Here is a 25,941-nt window from a genome sequence, read left to right on the forward strand (position 1 = left end):
GACAAGGTTGCTTTGGGAGGGACCTCTGGAGTTTGGAGCCCAAGTGGCTGAAAGTGAGGCCTTAAATGATGGTGCAACTGAAGTGGACTGAGACTGTTTGCATGATCTGCACTGTCTATTTAGTGATTAGCCTCCCACCGACTAACTTAATTAGCCAGTGAAACGATAGGATCACTATACATTTTGAAGCACATTCCAATTATTTCCAGCAGCGACATAGACTTAGCACCAGATTTTTGCAATAGTAACAATGGTGAGACTGTCAGCATTTACAGCTGTTATTCCACTGAAGTTTACTGAAACTTATGTGCAGAATAATGCAGCAATCCAAAAGTTGTTGCCAGTGAGTCAATTCCTCTAAAGGTTGTACTAAATGATTCCCCCAAGATTGCTCCAAATAATCAGTGAATTGATGAAACATCTGCTTTTACTCTGTTAGTCTCACTGCAAAAACCCCTGAGAAAGTTACACCTTGTTTATAAGGTGTAACTGGGTATTAAATGGCACACTACCTTCATAATTATGGCTAAACACCCTCACTGGTCCTGAAAAGCAAACCCTAGACTTGTGGGAAATGTCAAATTGCTGCACTATGGTAAAGAAAAATCCATTGTATTTTTCAAATAATAACTACTTTTAAAGTTTATGATATATTAGAATCCCTATAGTGCAGAAGAGGCCATTCAGCCCATCAAGCCCATACTGGCAATAATCCCATCCAGGCCCTATCCCTGTAACCCCACATATTTACTCTGCTTATTCTCCTGACACTAAGGGGTAAATTTAGCATGGCCAATCAACCCAATCTGCACATCTTTGGACTGTAGGTGGAAACTGGAGGAAACACACGCAGACACGGGGGCAATGTTCAAACTCCGCACAGTCACCCGAGACCAGAATTGAACCAGGGTCCCTGGTGCAGTGAGGCAGCAGTGCTAAACACTGTGCCACACACAAAGCAAAGTTCGGCATACTGTGCCACTCAGAGCCCCTGCCTTAATATGTAACCATAACCATTTATTGCACCATTTAAAAATGTAAATTAAAAGCGAAGGCATTCAGTGCTCTTTAATCTTCTGCTTTGTTGTCAGTGAGAATACCTCACAGTGATTGGTTACTCACCAATCTTGCTGACACCATGACGGCTGCAAAGCTGGAATTCCCTTTGACTTGGCGCCAGATTGGGAAGATGTTGGGAAGAATGGAAATCCATTTCCAGATCTTTGTGCGCTGCTTTTTTCGAGGTCAGCGTGGAGCACTGTTGAGTGCAGAAAGTAGGCTAATAAGAAAAACTAATTTAATCAACTTTCTTTTGTATTGAAATCAGTCAGTGGTATCCGAACACCAGAAATACCATCAGACACCTTTAGAGGGCCCTATGTACCTGTGTGCTTTCAATTGCTGAAGAGGTAATCACGACTGAATTCAGTACCATGAATATTACTGATTTTTAAAGGACCTGCAACGTGGGAATTTTACGTGAAACAGCATAGATACAGGCCAATAGGCGCAAGCTAGTGTTTATGGTCTACATGGGCCTCCCACTGCATCCCACCCTCCCAATATGTCCTTTTTTTGTCCCACCTGCACTTACTTAGCTTCCCCTTAAATGCAAAAGTTGCCCATCACCACCGTGTGATGGAAAGTTCCACATTTAAACAACACCAAAGGCCAACGCGCAAAGGTCCAATTTTGAGATTTGACCCAACAACAACTTATTACTGATCCCTGGCCTCCTGCAGTGGGTGGTGGGGCTATTGGGCGTCAGGCAGGCTCAGATACCCCCTTTCCCCAGATGGTCTTTATCGGGATTGGGCAGCTTTTGTGGTATTTTTTGTTTTATTTGGTGGCACTCACAAATGATTAGACTCTTCAAAGGCAGAAGGACAGAGACCAGGGAGAATTCAGACTTACGACCGTATGTGTTGTTTGTGTGCACATGGGGGGGTCACCAAGAGTCATGAACCCGTTGTGGGGTCCCGACCTGATTCAAAATCAGTCAACAATTTATCTGAAAATGACAAATGAATGTTAATAGCAACTCGCTGAACCAGGATTGAGGAAGGGCATCCAATTCCAAAAGACTCCACATAAAACACAATCACCTCAAAAGGTTTGCAGCTTGCCACTTAAAGAAACTCTGTTTAAGTTGTTGAGTCATGATGTGGAGATGCCGGCGTTGGACTGGGGTAAACACAGTAAGAAGTCTCACAACATCAGGTTAAAGTCCAACAAGTTTATTTGATAGTAAACCCACTAGCTTTCAGGGTTTGCCCCTTCGTCAGATGATTGGAGAGTTCTGGTCACAAACAGGGCATAAAAAGGCACACACAGTTTACAGAATACTGATTAGAATGCGAGTCTTTACAGCTAATCGATTGGTTAGCTGTAAAGCTGTTGAGTGCCAGGTAGAAAATGAAGCTTGTGCCATGCTCTCGGTGTCCTGACTGTGATGTGGGAGATGCCGGCATTGGACTGGGGTGGGCACAATAAGAAGTCTCACAACACCAGGTTAATGTCCAACAGGTTTATCTGGCTGTCAGTAACGGCTGTGTAGGTAGCTGTCTCGCATCCGAGTTCGGGATCTGTTGCACTCTGGAGAGCTGAGCACAAAAACCCAGGCTGAGGTTTGAATGCTGAGTGAGTGTGGCACTGTTTGAGGTCCTGTCTTCATACTGAAGTGACAAACCAAGGCCTTGTCTGCCCTCTTGTGGTCGGCATAAAAAATCCTTGCCACTTCTCTGCAGTAGAATATGGGGAATTCTCTCCAGGGACCTGGCTAATATTTATCCCTCAGTCATTATCACCAAAAACAGATCATCAAGGTTATTAACATATTTTTGCTTGCTCTACCCAAATTGTTTATCACGTTTCCTAGCATTACAACACTTACCACAATGCAAAGGTAATTAAAGTTTATTTATTAGTCACAAGTAAGCTTATATTAACACCGCAATGAAGTTACTGTGGAAATCCCCAAGTCACCGCACTCCAGCGCCTGTTCAAGTACACTGAGGGAGAATTTAGCATGGCCAGCCCCAATCGCTGGCCTCCCTCCCTCTCACACCCATGCAGAGAGGCAGCAGGAACCCCCCTCCACCCCACCGATTGGTCCAACAGCCCCCATTCCATTGGCCCCACCCCCTTGGCACTGCCCGATGCCCGATGGGCAGTGCCAAGGTGATCCCTGGGCATTGGCACTTTGCCCCTTGGGTAATGCTGAGGGCCCAGGCTGGCACTGCCAGGGTGCCAATGCCTAGGAGCCTGTCCCTCCACTGCTTGATCCTCTGGGGGAGGCCCCTGATCTCACCCCCTTCACTCCAGCAGGGTTGGGCCACTAGTTCCCTGTTAGTGGGGAGCTATTATAATCCCTGCTGGAGTGAACCACTCTGATGGGGTGGGGGGGGGGGGTGAATGTTAATAGGCCCAGAGACATCAGTCCTGGGCCTGCTAATGAAATGTTAACGATATTTAGATGTCCATTTAAATGGCTGTGGCGCTTCCCCGCCGATTTCTGATACGGAGCTGATGCCGTCAGAAATCCGGTGTTGGGAGATGTTATCAGGACGGGAACACATGCACAAACCCTGTGAATCAGCCAACACGAAAATCTCCCGGCCTGCTGCGCTAAATAATAAGCGCAGCAGGACGGGAGAATCATGGCCTGGAAGTTTCTGGTGATAAAGTCACAGTGACAGTAGTTTCTGGCTTTTCTCTTGTTGAGATAAAGTTAAGCTCTTGTAGTGAAAATCTGGGGCTTGGTCCTGCAAATTAAAAGGCAAAAGAACTTCTTTGCCTGCTGATGAATTCTGGGCAAGATACTGTCTTTGCTGGTCAGGATTTCTTCCCTCTGACATCTCCTTGTCTCCCAGACTCACTGACTTGCTGCTCTCAATATGTGTGTTAATAAATGTTTCTTATCATAAGCTGGTTTCTGTCAGGTGACCACAGTATTGATGTTCCCATTATCTACATAAATGGCCCCTGATGACACTAGCATTGACAGACAGTGAGGTTTGAATCTCAGCCATTTGTACTTTCCTTTGTAATGGGTTTTGAGGTTGAGGGTGGAGTCGGGCTAGAATAGGAATCAGGGTGGGTGAGCCCTGGTGTAATAAAGGGCCAGAGGCAGGCCTAGCATGGGTTGGGTGACTCAGGTGCAAGACTTCACGGTGGCACAGTGGTTAGCACTGCTGCCTCACAGTGCCAGGGACCTGGGTTTGATTCCCAGCTTGGGTCACTGTTTGTGTGGAGTTTGCACGCTCTCCCTGTGTCTGCGTGGGTTTCCTCTGGGTGCTCCGGTTTCCCAGTGACCATGTCTGCAGTAAGTGCAGGTTGCTGGAGGAGCTCCAGCTCAGGGTAAATGAGCTGGCCTCTGAGCTACAGACACTGAGGCTCATCAGGGGGAGAGAGGGTGCCATTGTCAATGGGGTGCAAGTGACATCCACCCCCCCTAGACTGGCTAACTCTAAGGGTCAGGGACAAGAGGGGGCTGCTGGGAGGAGGAAGGGGGGTGAGGAGCGGAGGCCTCAGCCTCTTAATCTGCATAACAGGTTTGAGGTTCTTGCTTCCAGGCTGGACGAGAACGAGGCAGGTGAGGTTGGTGAGCAAGCTGCACACGGTACAGTGCTGCAGCAGGACATAGGCAAAGAGAAAGGGAAAAGGAACATAGTAGTGATTGGGGATAGTGGGGTGAAGGGTATTGACACTGTCCTTTGTCACAATGACAAAGTGCACAGAAGGGAGTGTTGTCTGCCTGGTGCTCGGGTCCGGGATGTCGCAGCTGGGCTGCAGAGGAACCTGGAGTGGGAGGGTGAGAATCCGGTCGTTGTGGTTCATGTGGGTGCTATTCCTGCTCCTATTTCTTATGTTCTTATGTTCCTCCCACAGTCCGAAAGATGTGCTGGTTAGGTGCATTGGCCATGCTAAATTCTCCCACAGTGTATCCGAACAGATGCTGGAATGTGGCGACTAGGGGATTTTCCCACTAACTTCATTGCAGTGTTAATGTAAGCCTACTTATGACACTAATAAACTTTTAACTTTAAAGAATGTATACACATGTCAGGTAGGTGCTCACAGTGGAGATGTGAATGAGCACTGTGATGCACAGACAGTGATGAGAAATATCCCTCCATATATATCAGGCTAACATGAGATCTCACTGGTGTTGCATTTGGCGAGGGCGAAGATTGCAGTGGAGATGGCCTGGGTTGGAATGGATCAGTCTGGCTGAAACACATCCAACGCGTGGAATGGAGGGCCATAGAGATTGCCATTCCTACCTGTTGGTGATGGTGAATCACTCTAATCAGGTGATGAAGGCGGTTCTGAAATCACCTTGGCACTCGGTGGTAATGGCGGAGGTCATGATGCCAGTTCACAGAAAGACTCTCTGTGGTAGTGAAAATCTATTGTATTTTCGCACACTCTATCACACTCAACCATATACTCTATCACACTGACTCACACTCCCACACTCTATCACACTCATTCGCACCCTCTATCACACACTCTATCACACTCACATACACTATCACATTCACTCGCACACTCTGTCACACTCACTCGCACCTCTCACACTCACATACACACTCTATCACACTCATTCGCACCCTCTATCACACACTCCATCGCACTCACATACACGCTCTATCACACTCACTCGCACACTCTACCACACTCACATACACTATCACACTCACTCGCACACTCTCACACTCACATACACACTCTATCACACTCACTCACAGTATCACACTCACTCGCGCACATTATCACACTCACTTGCACACTCTATCACATTCACTCGCACCCTCTATCATACTCACTCACACACTCTATCATACTCACACACTCTATCACACTCACACATACACTCTATTACACTCACTCACACACTCTATCACACTCACTCGCACACTTTATCACACTCACACGCATACTCTAAGGTGCTTTCCCAGCCTCCCACAATAAAAGTAGATGCAGAGTTTTCGACTTTGTCCTTTTTGCACAGCACTAACAATCTGAGAAGTATACCCCCTGGGGCAGAAGAGTGGATTCACATCAGCTTCTCCATTATTGCAGCCAGGTCCTCGGGAGATCTGCTAACATCAAAACCTCCTTCGAATCAGCAGTTTCTCTGCCAAGCAAGCATTAATCTTAAGACACCTCCAGTGTATGAGTAATTTATAAACAGCTCTATTGATACAGCCTGCAAAGCGTAATCAGTAGAATGGTAACCATGGCTGTCTTTTAATTTCAGAATTGAACAAAAGACTGCGACTGCAGCAAAAACAGTGGTTGCAAAAACAGAAGGTTCTATTTGGTCTTGATACAATGAAGCACAAGATGCGTCTTCTTCAAGGTAATAAAGCAGAGAAAGGTGTTGTTCCTGTTCAGCCATGTTGCATTTTTTGTCACCTGTGTCCCATTCACTGATGCGATTGGCAATTTGATGGCGGGACCCCCGCTTTTCAGATATGAAATGGATGTCTCAGCCCCCAGTTTGGCAGTAGCATTCATAAACTGAACATTGTTGTTCATGACGGTTCAAGTTTATTTATTAGTCACAACTACAGTAAGTAGTCTCACAACACCAGGTTAAAGTCCAATAGGTTTATTTGGTAGCACAAGCTTTCGGAGCGTTGCCCCTTCATCAGATGAGCAGAGCATACGGTTCACAAACAGGGCATATACAGACACAGACTCAATTACAAGATAATGGTTGGAATGCAAATCTTAACAGGTAACCAAGTCTTTACAGGTGCAGACAATGTGAGTGGAGAGAGGGTTAAGCACAGATTAAGGAGATGTGAATTGTCTTCAGCAAGGACTGTTAGTGAGATTTTGCAAGCCCAGGCAAGTCGTGGGGGTTACAGATAGTCTGACATGAACCCAAGATCCCGGTTGAGGCCGTCCTCATGTGTGCGGAACTTGGCTATCAGTTTTTGCTCAGCGACTCTGCGCTGTCATGTGTCGTGAAGGCCGCCTTGGAGAACACTTACCTGAAGATCAGAGGCTGAATGCCCTTGGTTGCTGAAGTGTTCCCCGACAGGAAGGGAACACTCCTGCCTGGTGATTGTTGAGCGGTGTCCATTCATTCGTTGTCGTAGCGTCTGCATGATCTCATCAATGCATCATGCCTTGGGACATCCTTTCCTGCAGCGTATTAGATAGACAATGTCGGTCAAGTCAAAAGAATATGTACCATGTACCTGGTGAATGGTGTTCTCATGTGAGATGATGGCATCCATGTCGATGATCTGGCACGTCTTGCAGACATTGCTGTGGCAGGGTTGTGTGGTGTCGTGGTCACCGTTATCCTGAAGACTGGGTACTTTGCTGTGTACAATGGTCTGTTTGAGGTTTCTTGGTTAAGAACATAAGAACATAAGAAATAGGAGCAGGAGTAGGCCATCCAGCCCTTCGAGCCTGCCCCGCCATTCAATAAGATCATGGCTGATCTGTCACTGCTCAGTTCCACTTTCCTGCCCTCTCCCCATAACCCTTAATCCCCTCTCTTATCAAAAACCCATCAACCCGCGTCTTAAAAATATTTAGCGAGGCAGCCTCCACCACTTCAACGGGCAGAGAATTCCAGAGATTCACCACCCTTTGAGTGAAGAAGTTCCTCCTCAACTCCGTTCTAAACCGCCCCCCTTTTATCTTGAGGCTGTGCCCCCTAGTCCTATTGTCTTTTTTGAGCAGGAAGAGTCTTTCCACCTCTATCCTATCCATCCCATTCATCATCTTATACGTCTCAATGAGATCTCCTCTCATTCTTCTAAACTCTAACGAGTACAAGCCCAGTTTATTCAGCCTCTCCTCATAGCTCAACCCCCTCAACTCCGGTATCAGCCTAGTAAACCTCCTCTGCACTCCCTCCAAGGCCAAAATATCTTTGCGCAGGTGCGGCGCCCAAAAATGCACACAGTACTCCAGTTGCGGCCTCACCAATGCCCTATACAGCTGCAGCAAGACCTCCCTACTTTTATATTCAATCCCCCTCGCTATGAAGGCCAGCATCCCATTCGCCTTCCTGACCACCTGCTGCACCTGCAAGCTGGGTTTTTGCGACTCATGCACTAGGACCCCGAGGTCCCTCTGCACCGTCGCCTGCTGCAGTTTTTCGCCCCGTAAGTAATCGTCCTTCCTACCATTCTTCCTACGAAAGTGGACCACCTCACACTTGCCAACATTAAATTCCATTTGCCATTTCCTGGCCCATTCGCCCAGCCTATCTAGATCCTTCTGCAGACTCTCCACACCCTCCGCACAATTTGCCGTTCCCCCAATCTTGGTGTCATCAGCAAATTTCGACACTCTACACTCGGTTCCCTCCTCCAGATCATCTATATAAATGGTAAAAAGCTGAGGCCCCAGCACCGACCCCTGGGGCACTCCACTAGTCACCATCCGCCAATCTGAATAGCACCCGTTGACCCCCACTCTCTGCCTCCTATTTGACAACCAATCCTCTATCCACGCTAACACCCTACCCCCAACTCCATGTCCCTCGACCTTCTGCAATAACCTCTTGTGAGGCACTTTGTCAAACGCCTTCTGAAAATCTAGAAAGACCACATCCACCGGCTCTCCTCTATCCACCGCCCTAGACACATCCTCATAGAACTCCAGTAAATTTGTCAGACACGACTTCCCTTTAATGAAACCGTGCTGCGTCTGCTCTATCAAGCAATTCCCTTCAAGATGCCTCGTAATTTCCTCCTTAATGACAGATTCTAACATTTTACCTACCACAGACGGAAAACTAACCGGCCTATAATTCCCCGCCTTTTGCCTGGCACCCTTCTTAAACAACGGCGTAACATTAGCCGTTTTCCAATCATCCGGCACTTCCCCGGAATCCAGCGACGTTTGGAAAATAACCACCAAGGCATCCACTATCACCTCCGCCATTTCTTTCAGAACCCTTGGATGCATTCCATCCGGTCCTGGGGACTTGTCCACAATCAGCCCCTCCAGTCTGTCGAGCACCGCCTTTCTAGTTACAGTAATGTCATTAAGACCCTCCAGTCCTACCACCTTTCCATCGCTAACACCCGGCAAATTATTCACATCCTCCTCCGTGAAGACAGAAACAAAAAAGTAATTCAATACCTTAGCCATCTCCCCATCCCCTACCACTAGGTTGTTTGAAGGCAAATAGTAGAGATGTGGGGATGACTTTAGCGAGATGTTCGTCTTCATCAATGAGATGTTGAAGGTTCTGGAGAAGATGTTGTAGATTTTCCGCTCCAGGGAAGTACTGGACGACGAAGGATACAGTGTCTGCTGTGTCCCGTGTTTGTCTTCTGAGGAGATCGATGCGGGTTTTCACTGTGGCACGTCAGAACTGTCGATCGATGAGTTGAGCACCATACCCTTTTCTTACGAGGGCGTCTTTCAGCGTCTGTAGGTGTCATTTGCAATCCTCCTCATCTAAGTAGATCCTGTGTAGAAGGAGGGCTTGTCCATTGGGGATGGCTGCTTAACATGTTTGGGTGGAAGCTGGAGAAGTGGAGCATCATGAGGTTACCCATGGGCTTGTGGTACAGTGAAGTGCTGAGGTGACCGTCCTTGATGGAGATGCGTGTGTCCAAGAATGCAACCAGTTCTGGAGAGTAGTCTACGGTGAGTCTGAAGGTGGGATGGAAATTGTTGACGTTATGTAAGAGAATTTGATCCGAAACTTGTATTAGAATGTGTGTGATGAAGTAGATTCAAAATGGGAGATGGGATGAGACCAGTATGATTAATCAGCTCAATGTATGTTACTTAATGTAATTAGTATAGTAGTCAGACCAGCATGACTAGATGAAATGTAACCAATATAATCAATGCATGTTACCCAACGAAGTTAGTATAGTAATCACTCATTAATGAATGTAAACAGTAGCCAATCGGGAGAACAATGGACACTGCCCAGTTGTCCAACTTAATATGTGACTGTAGCAAAAAGGAGAGAATAAAGTAAGCATGTTTTTCTTCACTATTTGGCCTGAGTTAGCTAAATCACGATTATTATGTAAGCAGAATTGTCTCGATAAGGGCAAAGGTCACAACTACCATGGTTTCAAGAAGCAAAGAGATGTAACAATGAATGACCAATCTCAAGCAAGGTAGATAAAGGGTTGACCCAGAAACAATGGTGGCTAAACAAGGTCGAATCTTAAAAGTAAGATAAGAATCTTGAGGTATGGAGCTGTAATGTGTATAAAAAGACTGTAAGCAGATGGTTCATTGGATTGTTCCGGACATCCCGGCTTTATTGTCTTGTGCTGGAAAATAAAGTCTACTGCTTGGAGGATTAAGGCTCAGACTCCGTTCCAATCGGCTAAAATCAGTTGTCGTCCTGGAGAACCACGACAGTTATCATGTAGTTGTTTCAGTGATTATTTGCCATGAGTCCAAAGGAAGAAAATGTGATCAATGTAACTAGTGTATAGCGTCGGTTGATGGTCCTGTGCGGTGAAGAGGTCTTGTTCGCTCTGAAAGCTTGTGCTACCAAATAAACCTGTTGGACTTTAACCTGGTGTTGTGAGACTACTTACTGTGCCTTCCCCAGTCCAACACCGGCAACTCCATATCATAGCCACAAGCAGGCATACATTAACACTGGAATGAAGTTACTGTGAAAACCCCTTAGTCGTCACATTCTGGAGCCTGTTCGGGTACACTGAGAGAATTTCGCAACACCAATGCACCTAACCTGCACACCTTTGGACTGTGGGAGGAAACTGGAGCACCCGGAGGAAACCCAATGAGACACAGGGAGAATATGCAAACTCCACACAGATAGTGACCCAAGCTGGGAATCGAACCCAGATCCCTGGCACTGTGAGGCAGCAGTGCTAATCACTGTGCCACTATGCTGCCCCAGTGAAGGAGTGTCCACAGTCAGGACCAGAAATAAGAGTTAGGCGCTTTGCCTATGCTGGGAGTGGGCTGTCATACCTCTTTGAGGTCCCCTATGCATTGTCAGGCTACCCTGCTCAAAGCCACTCCCCATGACGCTTTCTTACTTTCAAGCTTTTTTGCTTCATTTGAACCTGGGGTGAATAGGTCACCTGAGAAAGACTCAGAGGGTGATGTTCCACCATTGCTTTTCACAGGGAGGCGAGTGGGATCCATGGGCCCAGCCAATATGGTGCCCACAAAGAGTCCAATTCAGCCAGTGGTGGTGGCCGGGGGTTGGACAGAGCCTTCACCAGAGGAGGTGAAACTGATGGAAGATGTGCAAAGCATGGAGGTAGGTGGCACTTCATTGCATCTCTTCATTTATAAAACACAAAGGGCCAGATTTTACCATCAAGTTGTGCCTGTTTTCAGCATGAAAACTTGGTAAGATCAGGCATGAGGCGAATAGTGTGATCCGTGTCCACCTCCACGCCGGTTCCCCCTTTACCAAGGCCTGAAAATGGCCGCGACCAGGACCGCACCTGAAACGGGCACGACAGCCATTTAAATGCTCTTGCATGCATTTAAATTGACTCAATGGATTGTACGTCCAACCTTACTGGCACTTCCCCCTTTTCCAGATGGGTGAACGTGGTGGTATTGGCGCGAAACAGACGTGCCCCACAAAAGTCTGCTTTGGATGCTCCATCAGTGAGGGTTCATGAGGAGGGAAGTGCATAGCGTCCGCAAACTCTGGGCTGCTTTCTGGGGTCCTTTCGTTGCAGCCATTTTCTTTATCGGGTGGGTATGTGGGTGGGGGGGGCAGCTGTTGCTCAGCAGAGTGTCCGATATCCCATTTGCAGCACTGATCTCGTTGAGGTTGTGTGGATGCTGCTGGGTCCTAGTGCACTCAGCATTGGCCAGCTGAAGGATATGCACAAAGCCCTTGCAAATTGCACAGCTGTAGCCTCTCAACTATTCAAGGAGCTGTCATTCTGGGGAGCATGTGGCTGGGGGAATGGGGGGTCCGATGCCACTCTAAGATTGGCGACATGGGGAAGGGGGAAGAGGGGCCTGCAATCAGGCTGCGTGGCATAGGAGGTGGTGATATAAGTCAGTCAGTAATGTCGGCATGGGGCAATGACCGTCAGTGCCAGGAGGACGCATTATCTGGCTCAGGAGGGATGTGGCAGGGGAGCAGCATTCTATCATTTTTCTTCTGTGCATGTGCAGTTGGAGGCTTTGATTGGAGCTACAGAGTTTCGGGCGTGTTATGCCCCATCCACAGGCTTCTGCAGCGTAATTCAGAATCGCTGATATTTTTGCAGGCAGAGTGTGTGGGGGGGCACCTGAGAATGGGTCTAAAAGTCGGATCTGAAACAGTCCCCGTTTCAAGTCCGCCCAGCACTTTGAATCAAAATGGTAAAGTTGGGCCCAAAGGCCATACTGATGCATTCGGGAGTGGTTTGTTTTTATTCAAGTTTTTTCTATTCATTCACGGCATCACTGGCTGGCCAGTATTTGTTGCCCATCCCTAGCTGCCTTTGAAGGGCAGTTGTGAGTCAATCACACATGATTCTGGAGCCACATGTAGGCCAGACCAGGTAAGGACGGCAGGTTTCCTTTCCTAAAGGACATTAGTGAACCAGATGGATTTTTCAGACAATCAACAATGGTTTCATGGTCATCAGTTGATTCTTAATTCCAGATATTTTTATTGAATTTAAATTTCATCATTTGCTGGAACAGGATTCGTCCCCAGAATATGAATTGAGTTTCTGGATTAATAGGCCAACGATAATATCACTAGATCATTACTTCCCCTGTTTGACTTGGTTCGTTCTGAATCAGAGGGTTATAGGTTCAAACCACACTTCAAGACTCAAGTATGCATCAAGACTTGCACTCCAAAGGAAGGCTGTGATGTCGGTTGTAGATTGTTCTTGAGATGAGATATTAATTCAGCAAAGATCCTTAGACAGCACCTTACAAATCCACAACCACTTCCATCTAGAAGGACAAGAGCAGTAGATACAAGGGAACACCACCACCTGCAAGTTCCCTTCCAAGCCACTCATCATCCTGACTTGGAAATATATCACCGTCCCTTTACAGTCGCTAGGTCAGAGTCCTGGAATTCCCTACCTAACGACATTGTGGGTCAACCCACAGCACACGGACAGCAGCAATTCAAGAAGGCAGCTCACAGCCACTTTCTCAAGGGCAAGTAGGGATGGGCAATGAATGCTGGCCAGCCAGCGACTCCCACGCTCCACGAATGAATTCAAAAAAATTAAAGTGGGTGTGTTGGCTTGTTTGATTCCATAAATTTGAAGGAGAGGTGGGAATCCTCATGGTGCCCTGAGCAACATTATTCCCTTACCAAATGGCAAAAAGAGAAAGACCAGCTGGTTATTCAATTAATTGCTGTTTGTGGAATCTTGCTGTGCATTTGGCTACATTACAATAACTGTACGCCAAAAATACGGACCAGTTGGAGTTATTCTGCCGGAATTTTATGTGAAAGCAAACCTTTTTGTCCCCCCCACCATCAAATAAAGCACACAGTGATAAAATCTTAAATACACAGGAAGTTATGAGGATTACAAAAGAGAGAGAAAGTTCAGCCAGAAATCTTCCCAGCCTCAGTATGATGTGCAAATTCCCCTATTTTTGATGATTGGTTACTGAGCAGTTAAGATCACAGCCCATTAATTTTCATGGATGAGGGTTCAGATGTAGCCCACACTAATGGAATGATGGTCTCCTCTCTCTGAAATGACTGTGGAGATCTGAAATTAAGTGAGTCTGAGCAGCCAGCAAGTGCAGATAATTCAATACAACTGTGAGTAAATTGGCAGACTCAAACAGAGAGGCCATAAAGGGAAAGGGAAGTGGAAAATGTCACATTGGTGCAGCACTAAGTGCTTTTCTAAGTATGCGATTGGATCCATTGTGAGATAGTGGAGAGGAAACATTATATCTAGGCTCCACTCTATCTGATCTCAAGTGCTCAATGCTTACAATGGATCGCATAAAGGTAGCAAATTGTTTAATTCCCCGCTATCCTGATAACTCTTGCACTCATTGCAACCAAGCATGGCAATGTTAGGCGAATCATTATTCTCTCGTATTTGTCCAGCATAATTTTTATTTTCAAATACAGAAGTAAGCCACAAGGATGCACTGATAGCAATAATCCTCTGTCCACCATATTAATATTGCTAATGACTCTTTTATTCAAGTTACAAGCAAAAGTGAGTCACAAGAATGTGGCTGCCCACTGATGGTCATTCCTGCATGTCCTGAGCTCATCAAAAGATGCTGTACAACTTGCCTTTGGTCACTGCCATAGTGAAGAGGACTATCCAGTCTGTCTGTGTTCAATGTTCTTGGTTTAAACATTGTGATGGGATGTTGCCTGCTTTATTCTCAGCCGTTGTATGCATGCACACTTTATGTGGAACTTATTTTCCTCCTAACCTATTAATAACGTCTCCCTTAGATGCACCTATCAGAAGTCCAAGCTGTGCTAATGAGAGAAAGCCCTTCAATACACAGCAGGTTGGCCTCCAGTCAAAGGCCTCTCTACAGTCAACCAAATGTCAAGAGGGTTCTGGCATATCTCAATGGTGACTTCCCAGACCAAGGAACCTATGCCTGGGGTAAAACTATTCAAGAGGTAAGCAGTTGGCGAAACAGCATCTTTTCTTCCCATTGGCAACTGTGCCCACTCAGCTATTGATTTGATTTATTATTGTCACATATATTAACATACAGTGAAAAGTATTGTTTCTTGCACACTATACAAACAAAGCATACCGTTCATAGAGAAGGAAATGAGAGAGTGCAGGATGTAGTGTTACAGTCATAGCTAGAGTGTAGAGAAAGATCAACTTAATGCAAGGTAAGTCCATTCAAAAGTCTGACAACAGCAGGGAAGAAGCTGTTCTTGAGTCAGTTGGTACATGACCTCAGACTTTTGTATCTTTTTCCCAAAGGAAGAAGGTGGAAGAGAGAATGTTGGGGGTGTGTGGGATCCTTCATTATGTTGGCTGCTTTGCCAAGACAGTGGGAAGTGTAGACAGTGTCAATGGATGGCGGGCTTGTTTGTGTGATGGATTGGGCTACATTCACGATCTTTTGTAGTTCCTTGCGGTCTTGGGCAGAGCAGGAGCCATACCAAGCTGTAATACAACCAGAAAGAATGCTTTCTATTGTTGTTAACGATCCAGCAGTACCAACCACAGCACAAAAGTAAATACATTTTCCCCTCCCAATGCCACTGGAAATATCTCATGTTCTATTTCAAAATACCAGTGAGAAAATTAGCTGGAGCAGTGTATGTGCGATTGGATCATAACACGCACTAGATGTGACTTCACATGACCCGCTTATTGAAATCATTGATGCAGCAGGTATTAAGAAGGCAAATGGAATTTTGTCCTTCATTGCTAGAGAGATGGAGTTTAAAAACAGCGAGATTATGTTGCAGCTGTATAAGGTGCTGGTGAGGCCACACGTGGAGTACTGTGTACAGTTTTTGTCTCCTTACTTGAGAAAGGATATACTGGCACTGGAGGGTGTGCAGAGGAGATTCACCAGGTTGATTCTGGAGTTGAGAGGGTTGGCTTATGAGGAGAGACTGAGTAGACTGGGGCTATACTCATCGGAATTCAGAAGAATGAGGGGAGATCTTATAGAAACGTATAAGATTATGCAGGGAATATATAAGATAGAAGCAGGGAAGTTGTTTCCATTGGCAGGTGAAACTAGAACTAGGGGGCATAGCCTCAAAATAAGGGGAAGCAGATTTAGGACTGAGTTGAGGAGGAACTTCTTCACACAAAGGGTTATGAACCTGTGGAATTCCCTGCCCAGTGAAATAGTTGAGGCTACCTCATTGAGTGTTTTAAGGCAAGGATAGGTAAATTTTTGAACAGTAAAGGAATTAAGGGTTATGGTGAGCAGGTGGGTAAGTGGAGCTGAGTCCACAAAAAGATCAGCCATGATCTTATTGAATAGCAGAGCAGGGTCAAAGGGCCAGATGGTCACTCCTGCTCCTAGTTCTTATGTTCTTATGTTGCCTGTGGGGGCTAGTTGAGATGGAGAGTGTATGTGCCCTGTTTCATGACTTGTTACCTCTCGACTTGTCAATTCTAAATCCTTCCTGGCTTGTCATCTATGTTCTTGCCTCTGTAAACTCTAAAACTTTGCTGCTCACATCTGAACTCACACCAAGTTCCATTTACTTATCACCCCTATGCTCACTGGCTTACATTGGTTCCTGGTCAAGCAACATCTTGACTTTAAGAATTTGCATCCTTGTTTTCAAATGTTTCCATGGCCTCATCCTTCCCTATCTCACATCTCCTCCAACTCCACAACCCTGCAAGGTATCTGCACCATTCACACCTCTTGAGCATCCTGGATTTTAATCTCTCCACCATTCATTTTCAGCTGTCAAGGCTGTAAACTCTGAGTGTCTCTCCCTATACCTCTCTACTTCTCTTCCTTCCTTTCTTCCTTTAAGACACTCCTTGAAACCTACCTCTTTGACCAAGTTCTTTGTCATTTGACCCAATATCTTCCTACATGGCTCAGTATCTTATTTTGTTTTAGACTGGTGCTGTAAATTACCTGGGGATGTTTTATTCCATTGATATTGCTATATAAATAAGATATTGTTATTGTAATAATATTGTTATTGGGACAACTGATGTGTCACCAACTGTCACAGAGCTGCATTTTGTGAGACGCAGCAGCTTAATAGAATATGCCCACCAGAGCTGTGAACAGATTTGGTAAAAGATGCCATAATTCCAGGTCACGGAGGGAAAGGATTGCTTTACAGTATATTTGTTGGCTATTGTCAGCCACAAGTTGTTGTATGTCACCCTCCTTTCCTATGCCAAAAACCCTCACATAACCTTACAATCCCTTCGGAATATTATCTGCATTCCCACGCCTTAGGCAGGACCCAGACCATGCTGAAACTCTTCAGTGTGATGCATTCCAAGGACTTCAACACATCAAAATGTTGGAACCCAACTTAACTGCATAAATACATGAGCACCCAGAAACTTATAAAGGGAACATATCTGTCTCTATGTATGATCCTTCAACCTTGAAATCACTCATTCCAAACCTACACCCATTATTAACTTTATCTTCATTTGCTATCTTTTTCTGTGATTCCATCTCCAGCTATAGGCCTTGACCCAAAGTTCTGCGATTTCCTCCCTTAACCTCTCCGCCCCTGTACCTCTTCTTCTTTAAGATGCTTAACATGTTTCCTTATTTGGTGCACTGTCAAATTTTATTTGATTACATTTCTGTGAAGCCCTTTGGACCCCTTGGGACATTTGAGTTTATTCAAGGTGCCATTTAAAGCAAATTATTATTCTTATAAGGGCTACTGACAAGGTCAGCATTTATTGCCCATCCCTTGTTGCCCTGACAAGGTGTCACAGGGCTAAAGTCATACTAAGCGCTTTAAATCAATTATACAAATTCCATCGCCTTTAAGACCTTGTTGTTTGGTGATATTCTTTGTCCACATTCAAAGTAAGCTTTAGAGACCAAATGGGCAATCCTGCAAAGCAGGGGAATTTTAACCAGTGTTAACTTGAATATTGTTGCAAGTATTCGGAGGTTGTAATCCATGCCAAATCCTGAGAAACACTCTAGCCCATAAGGTGTAGCCCACTGGATAATTGATGCCATTTATATAGCACCTTTAATGTAACAACGTATTCCAAGGTGCTTCAGAGGAATGTAATCAAACCAAAATTTGGCACAAAATTATTAGGATAGATGACCAAAACTTGGTAAAGCACTTAGATTTTTAGTAGTGCCTTTAAAGGAGGGGGTTGAGATGGAGAGGTGAAGAGGTTTATGGAAGGGATTCTGGAGCATGCAGCCAGCTGAAGGTGGATGCAAAGAAACCCTTAGCACAATTTGAAGAAGAGCAAGAGTTCTATGCTCCTTCCAGCAACACCTAAAACAGATGATCCGAAACTTCATTGTGTAAACTTACATTTATATAACACTTTTCAGGACCATAGGATGTCCCATAGTGCTTTATGGCCCAACGAAGTACTTTTTGAAGTTAAGTCATGGTTGTAATGTCGGAAATGCGAGGGCCAATTTCTGCACAGCATGCTCTCACAAACAGTAATATGATAACTACCAGATAATTTGTTGACTGTGATGTTGACTGAGGATAAATATAGGCCGTGGCACCAGGCAGAACACCTTTGCTCTTCTTCAGCTAGTGCCGTGGGATCACTTATCAGCTGAAGAACAGCATCACCGACAGTACAGCATTCCCTCAGTACTACACTGGGAGTGTCGGTCTACATTCTTTGCAGTCGAGGCCTGGAGTGGGACTTAGGTCTGCACCGTCAGGGCCACCCATGAGACACAGCTGGAAGAAAATGCAGGTTCTTTTGTCCTTCACCGTCGTCCTGTGGAATTTTCTCATAGAGAACTACAAAAATAGGCAAAGTAAAGGGATCTTCCTTCTGATTTGTGTTTATCACAGTTGAAAGGTTATGAATGAAGTCCAGTCCATCACGCAAACCAGCCTTCTATCCATTGACTCTATCTTCCTGCTGCTTCGCAAAAGCAGCCAGCATCATCAAAGACCCCAAGCACCCGGACATACTGCCCAGTATTTTACGACCTTGCTCGAGTGAGGCTTGTAAAATCCTGTCCCAGGCTAACGGAGAATTCCGTTCTGTGAACCATGCCCACCCTGATTCCGAGCTGAGTGTCGCGGTAAAATTCCAGACATTCTCTTCCACCTTCTTCCATTTGGAAAAGTCTAACACAAAAGTCTGAAATCACGTACCAATCAACTAAAGAACAGCTTCTTCCCTGATGCCATCAGACTTTTGAATAGACCTAACTGATATTAGGATGATCTTTCTCTACACTTTAGCTACATTCTATACCCTCTCCTTTCCTTCTCTATGAATGGTATGCTTTGTCTATATAGCGTGCAAAAACAATACTTTTCACCGCATCCCAATACATGTTATAATAATAAACTCAAATCAAATGTATTTCTTCATGTTTGGGTGTTATAAAAATTGTTCTCTTTCCTGGCTTTAGCTGCTGGAAAGCTGCACAGCTCGACTTAAGCTGAGATGCACGGCTAAGATCCTCTTCAACCCTGACGGAGAGCAGATCACCTCGTGGGAAAGAATTGAACGAGACATGTTGGTGTGCGTCTCTCTGGGCGAGCCTTTCATGACTAGCACAGGTTGGTACTGTCTTCTTGACACCCACCCCCCTCCTTGAGTGAATACCAGAGAGCAGATAAAAAAAAAGTGCTGACATACGTAAGTGCCCCTTGGATTAATGGGCTTCATCAGCCTGGGCAGGGAGTATGAAGCCTCTTTCATGTTGTCTGGTGCACTAATTAACAGCCCATGCGCACACATTCAAACTTGAAGGGCTTAATGAATCAGACAAATGACATGACCCGACATGTAATTGCTGTTTTTTTAATTGTAATGCGCTTTTATTTTAACTGATTCATGTTTACAATGGGGCAAAACTGATGGAAAGGAAAATTGAGGCTTTTTTTACAATGGTTAATTTGCAAAGCCAGTTTGAACAAAGTGGGGTGGCAAGTTTAAAGTCAGACTCAGTTTACAGAGTTTAAGGACCAGTTCCACACCCCCAGTCGGTGCAATGGTCACACTTGGTGGCTATGTGTGGGCATTACTGAGGGAGTGCTGCAGTGCTGCACTATTGGAGGTGCCATCCTTTGCATGCGACATGAAACTGAAGCACTGCCTACCCTCTTAGTTGAGCGTGAAATATCCTGTGGCATTAATTCAAGGAAGAACAGGGGAGTTATCCTTGGTGTTCAGGCTAATATTATCTCTCAATCAGCATCATTAAAGACAGATTACCCAGTCATTATCACGTTGCTGTCTGTACGAGCTTCGTATGCACAAATTGGCTGCCATATTTCCTGCATTGCAGTAGTGACTGCACTTCAGATGTATTCTATGGCCGTTAAGAGCTTTGGGATAAACTGTGATCATAAAAGATGTTAGACAAGTCTTTTCTTATGGTGCCTTTCATGAACTTTCATGATGAAGGATTGAGTAAACTTTTTTGGGCACTTGTTGTAGGGTCACTGTCGGTAATAACTCCCCTCCTTTTCTTCAAACAATGCGATGGAATCTTTTGCATGCACCTTAGATAACAGGCAGGGTCACAGTCTAAAATTCCATCTTAAGGGCAACACATCCAATAGTATCACACTCCCTTTGTAATTGTCCAAATGATGCTCAAACATTGGCTATACCCTCACAATGTATCACTCCACATGTATTGTGAATGCCATGTCCCACTCAGTGAGCCCTTAATCTTAGAATTAACCTTTAAGTATTTGATGCTTTTCAGCATGGTGCAGAAAGCATTAATTATTTTCAATTTTCTTACCCTTGCCTCTCCTCTTCCCTCCCCTTGCCCTTTCATCTTCTCTTTCCTCTTTTCCCCTTCACCCACTTTCTCCATGTCTTCTCTTCCTTTCTCCTTTTCTCCATTGACATTCCTCTTCTTTGTTCCTCTCAAGTCTCCTTCACCTTCCTCTCCACCTCTCTTTTTCTCTACTCTCCTGTCTATTCCACTTTCCTTTTCTGTTTCTTCCACTTTCCTCCCCGTCTCCTCCTTTTTCCTCCTCTCCCCTCCTATGTTTTCTCCTCTCTTCTCTGCTTCTCTTTCCCCGTCACCTCTTCTCCGTTTCTCTATCCTCATTATCTCTCCTCACCTATTCTCTCCTCCCCTCTCCCCACTCTCCCCTCCAAACGATGAACAGAATTTGCTTTAGTAAGTAACTAGACTCTCACAACAGTTAATTCTGTCTAATCGCAAGGGTAGAATCTGAAGTGCAACAATGATTGTTGTTTTAACATTATCATCTTCAAAAATGACACAAGGTTCCTTTGAATTTGACCTCATCACATATAATTAACTCTTCATTATTATGCGAGCTGACTAAAAACAGAATTTCTAAAGAGAAACTGTTTCCAATGAGCGAAGGCTCAATAATCAGCAGGCCACAATCAGTGATTGGCAAGATAACCTGAGGCAACATTAAGAAATGTTTCTTCACACAATAAATGATAAGGATTTTTAGTGCACTGCATGGATATATATTCAACTGTAATCATCAAAGGGATTTGGATGAATATTTGAAGGAGAAAAAGTTCTTAAGCATATGGGGACAAAACTGGCTGTGCGACCAATTGATTTTTTTTATGACACAGTGGTTAGCACTGCTGCCTCACAGTGCCAGGGACCCGGGTTCGATTCCCGGCTTGGATCACTGTCTATGCCAACTCACCACATTCTCCTCATGTCTGCATGGGTTTCCTCCGGGTGCTCCGATTTCCTCCCACACCCCAAAAGACGTGTTGGTTAGGTGCATTGACCATGTCAAATTCTCCCTCAGTGCGCCTGAACAGGCACTGGAACGTGGCACCTAGGTATTTAAAATACTCAACGGGATTGATGAAGTAAATGTTAATCAAATGTTCCCCCTTCTAGGACGGTCTAGGGTAAGAGGTCATAGTTACAGAGTAAGAGGGGGAGATTCAAGACAGAGATAAAGAGGAGTTTCTTCTTACAGAGGGTTGTGAATCTATGGAACTCACTGCCCCAGAGTGCAGAGGATGCAGCATCAATCAATGGATTCAAGAAAGAGATAAATAAATATTTGATCAGAAGTGGGATAAAGGGCTCTGGGAAAAAGGTAGGAAAGATGGATATCAGCCATGATCAAATAGATTGAGGATCAAAGGACTGAATTGCCTACTCTCGCTTCTAATTCCTATGTTCCTAGGGGATTTTTACAGTAACTTCATTGCAGAGTTAATGTAAGCCTACTTGTGACACTAATAAATAAACTTAAAACTTAAATGAATTGCTTTTTGAAAGAGCAGTCCAACTAGGTGGGCTGAATGGTCTCTTTCTGTTCTGTGCTATTGTACAATTCAGTGATCATGCTGCAGAGGTGTATTTTATAGTCTGTGCACACTTCAACTTTGCTATCTAACCCCTTTAAACGAGTAGGAAAAGGTGGACCTGTATATGAACAATTGGCTGCACTTCATTCCTATTCTCTTAGGAGGGAGAAACTATTAAGAGGTCGAAGGTCAAATTTCTTCCAAGGGCAGATGACTAAACCAATTCAACAAAAATCCTTAGGCAGCACCTTCCAAACCCACGATCATTTCCGCCTTGAAAGAGAAGGGCAGCAGATATATGGGAACACCACCACCTGCAAGTTCCCCTCCAAGCCACTCACCATCCTGACTTGGAAAAGTATAGCTGTTCCTTTGCAGTCCCTGGGTCAAAATCCTGGAATTCCCTCCCTAATGGCATTGTGGGTCAACCCACAGCACATGGACTGCAGCGATTCAAGAAGGCAGTTCACCACCACCTTCTCAAGGGCAATGAGGGATGGACAATAAATGCTGGCCAGCCAGCGATGTCCATGACCCACAAATGATTAAAAAAATTATTAAAAGCACATTTTGATGTGACTGGTGTGGATGATTTGAAGATACTTTTGCCACAAATGGGGTGTGTAGTCCTTGCATAAGAAACCACTTTCACACACATACAGAATAATTCAGCCCAAGAAAAGTCCAAGATGGCAAGCGCTATGGAAGTAATTGTGCATATGTTGGGAGCTGTCATCACCATGGTAATGTAATCTGTTCAACATGCTTTGTACGCAGATGCAGCCTGTTGTTTAAAAGGATAATAACTGAGATCACAATCTGAACCAGAACAAAGGAGGAATATCTATTAGTTTAAGGTTATAAATGTGCAGTGTCAAACACAGAGGAATATGTACTGTATAAACTCCAATGCCCTTTGGCAAGTTTGCTAAATTATAACATAATTGGACCAAATGCCTTTGGGCAGTGTTCAAATCGGAGCAAAATCTATATCACCTGTGTGGATTTCTCCTCATTCCTCATTTACACTCAACATTTTAAATTTATTCTCTTCGCTGGCCATAATATGGATAAACAAAAGAGCTCATAATTCTTGCTTCAGTTTCCCTCACTGATTGTCTTGTGTCTGAAGTGTGCTCTCCGATGCCCAAACTAAGATTGTCAGTTATGTTAGAGTGACAACCCAACAGCCTAATACAACTGCAATATTTATAGGATTTACAATCATTTACAGGATGCACCATAACAATAGGTTATGTATCTTCCCCTTCTGTAATCTCTTCCATCAAAAAGGACAAGCACAGCAATATTGTAGCACTCACCTGATGAAGGAGCAGTGCTCTGAAAGCTTGTGATTCCAAATAAACCTTTTGGACTTTAACCTGGTATTGTGAGATTTCTTACTGTGTCCACCCCAGTCCATCTTTATCTCGTGGTTCAAAAAAACTGCCGTGATTACCTTCTCAGGGCAACTAAAGATGGGCAATAAATGAGGCTTTCCATAGAATCCCTATAGTGCAGAAGGAGACCATTCGGGTCTGCACTGGCTCTCTGAAGATCATCTTACCCAGGCTCATCCCCCCTACCCTATTCCTGTAACCTTGTGATTTGCCATGTCTAATCCCAGTAACCTACACATCCTGGGACGCCAAGGAGCAACTTAGTGCATATCTTTGAACTGTGGGAGGAAACCAGTCATTGTGTCTTAGGGAGGGGACTGATCATGCAAGCTATGGGAAGCATCACAGTAACAATGTGCTCCATGTAATTTGTGGGCGAGTTGTATTGATAAGATAGTGGAGTGATATGTATTCTGCATTAATCCATGATATGCCAGATCTGAGAATGCTGCTTCTTATACTTATCCTAAGGTATTAGACTTCAAAAGAGTCCTGGACTTAATCTTCCATCACCGCTGTTTAATCACAGAGCAAAAGCTCTCTAAAACACATATGAAAGGAACAAACATAAAATGGGATTTCCCTCCATGATAAACTCTTCATAACAAAAGCAGACAATTCCCACAGCAACAGGATAACACTGATCCTATCCTCACTCAAGATCCTTATACAAAATCAAATGACTGAAAAGCAAGATAGCAGCAGCACTCACTGCACTTTTGTAAATAAGCAACAGGGACGAGCAGCAAAAACCTTTGGCAATGAAGGGCTTGATTGAAAGCAATCCTTGGTGGCACAGTGGTTAGCACTATTGCCTCACAGCACCAGCAACCCGGGTTCGATTTCAACCTTGGGTGATAGCCTGCGCAGAGTCTACACATTCTCCCCATGTCTGCGTGCTCCGATTTCCTCCCACAGTCTGGAAAATGTGCTGGTTAGGTAAAATAAAGTTTATTTATTAGGCACACATTAAGAAATGGCGGAGGTGATAGTGGATACCTTGGTGATTATTTTCCAAACGTCGCTGGATTCTGGGGAAGTGCCGGAAGATTGGAAAACGGCTAATGTTACGCCGTTGTTTAAGAAGGGTGACAGGCAAAAGGCAGGGAATTATAGGCTAGTTAGTTTAACGTCTGTTGTAGGTAAAATGTTAGAATCCGTGATCAAGGAGAAAATAGCGAGGCATCTTGAGGAGAATTGTTTGATAGAGCAGACGCAGCACGGTTTCGTTAAGGGGAAGTCGTGTCTGACGAATTTATTGGAGTTCTATGAGGATGTGTCTAGGGTGGTGGATAGAGGAGAGCCGGTGGATGTAGTGTTTCTTGATTTTCAGAAGGCGTTTGATAGGGTGCCTCACAAGAGGTTATTACAGAAGGTCAGGGGGCATGGAGTTGGGGGTAGGGTGTTAGCGTGGATAGGGGATTGGCTGTCAAACAGGAGGCAGAGAGTGAGGGTCAATGGGTGCTATTCGGATTGGCGGTTGGTGACTAGTGGAGTGCCCCAGGGGTCGGTACTGGGGCCTCAGCTATTTACCATTTATATAGATGATCTGGAGGAGGGAACCGAGTGTATGGTGTCGAAATTTGCTGATGACACCAAGATTGGTGGAACGGCAAATTGTGCGGAGGGTGTGGAGAGTCTGCAGAAGGATCTAGGTAGGCTGGGCGAATGGGCCAGGAAATGGCAAATGGAATTTAATGTTGGCAAATGTGAAGTTGTCCACTTTGGTAGGAATAATGGTAGGAAGGACTATTACTTACATGGCGAAAAACTGCAGCATGCGATGGTGCAGAGGGACCTCGGGGTCCTTGTGCATGAGTCGCAAAAACCCAGCCTGCAGGTGCAGCAGGTGGTCAGGAAGGCAAATGGGATGCTGGCCTTCATAGCGAGGGGGATTGAATATAAAAGTAGGGAGGTCTTGCTGCAGCTGTATAGGGCACTGGTGAGGCTGCAGCTGGAGTACTGTGTGCAGTTTTGGGCGCCGTACTTACGCAAGGATATTTTGGCCTTGGAGGGAGTGCAGAGGAGGTTTACTAGGCTGATACTGGAGCTGAGGGGGTTGAACTATGAGGAGAGGCTGAATAAACTAGGCTTGTACTCGTTAGAGTTTAGAAGAATGAGGGGAGATCTCATTGAGACATATAAGATGATGAATGGGATGGATAGGATAGAGGTGGAGAGGCTCTTCCCGCTCAGAAAGGACAGTAGGACTAGAGGGCACAGCCTCAAGATAAAGGGGGGGTGGTTTAGAACGGAGTTGAGGAGGAACTTCTTCACTCAAAGGGTGGTGAATCTCTGGAATTCTCTGCCCGTTGAAGTGGTGGAAGCTGCCTCGCTAAATATATTTAAGACGCGGGTTGATGGGTTTTTGATAAGAGAGGGGATTAAGGGTTATGGGGAGAGGGCGGGAATGTGGAACTGAGACACGACAGATCAGCCATGATCTTATTGAATGGCGGGGCAGGCTCGAGGGGCTAGATGGCCTACTCCTGCTCCTATTTCTTATGTTCTTATGTTCTTATACATTCACACTGCAATGAAAATCCCCTAGTTGCCACACTTTGGCACCTGTTCAGGTACACTGAGGGAGAATTTAGCACAGCCAATTCACCTAATCTGTACATCTTTGGACTATGGGAAGAAACTGG

General features: G+C 45.1%; 1 protein-coding gene across 3 annotated transcripts in view; it reads left to right on the plus strand.

The window, feature by feature from the left end:
- Window positions 1-25,941, plus strand: part of LOC145343740 (doublecortin domain-containing protein 1-like) — a 469,487-nt gene that overhangs the window by 423,767 nt on the left and 19,779 nt on the right. For all 3 annotated transcript variants that reach the window (XM_080190005.1, XM_080190008.1, XM_080190007.1), the window contains 4 exons: window positions 6,266-6,367; window positions 11,118-11,254; window positions 14,408-14,584; window positions 19,021-19,171. In XM_080190005.1, the coding sequence (XP_080046131.1) occupies window positions 6,266-6,367; window positions 11,118-11,254; window positions 14,408-14,584; window positions 19,021-19,171 (567 nt within the window). The remainder of the gene's footprint in view (window positions 1-6,265; window positions 6,368-11,117; window positions 11,255-14,407; window positions 14,585-19,020; window positions 19,172-25,941) is intronic.

This window comes from Carcharhinus amblyrhynchos, chromosome 6 (genome assembly GCF_965287045.1).
Source record: "Carcharhinus amblyrhynchos chromosome 6, sCarAmb.v2.hapA, whole genome shotgun sequence".
In the NCBI taxonomy this organism is placed as follows: Eukaryota; Metazoa; Chordata; class Chondrichthyes; order Carcharhiniformes; family Carcharhinidae; genus Carcharhinus; species Carcharhinus amblyrhynchos.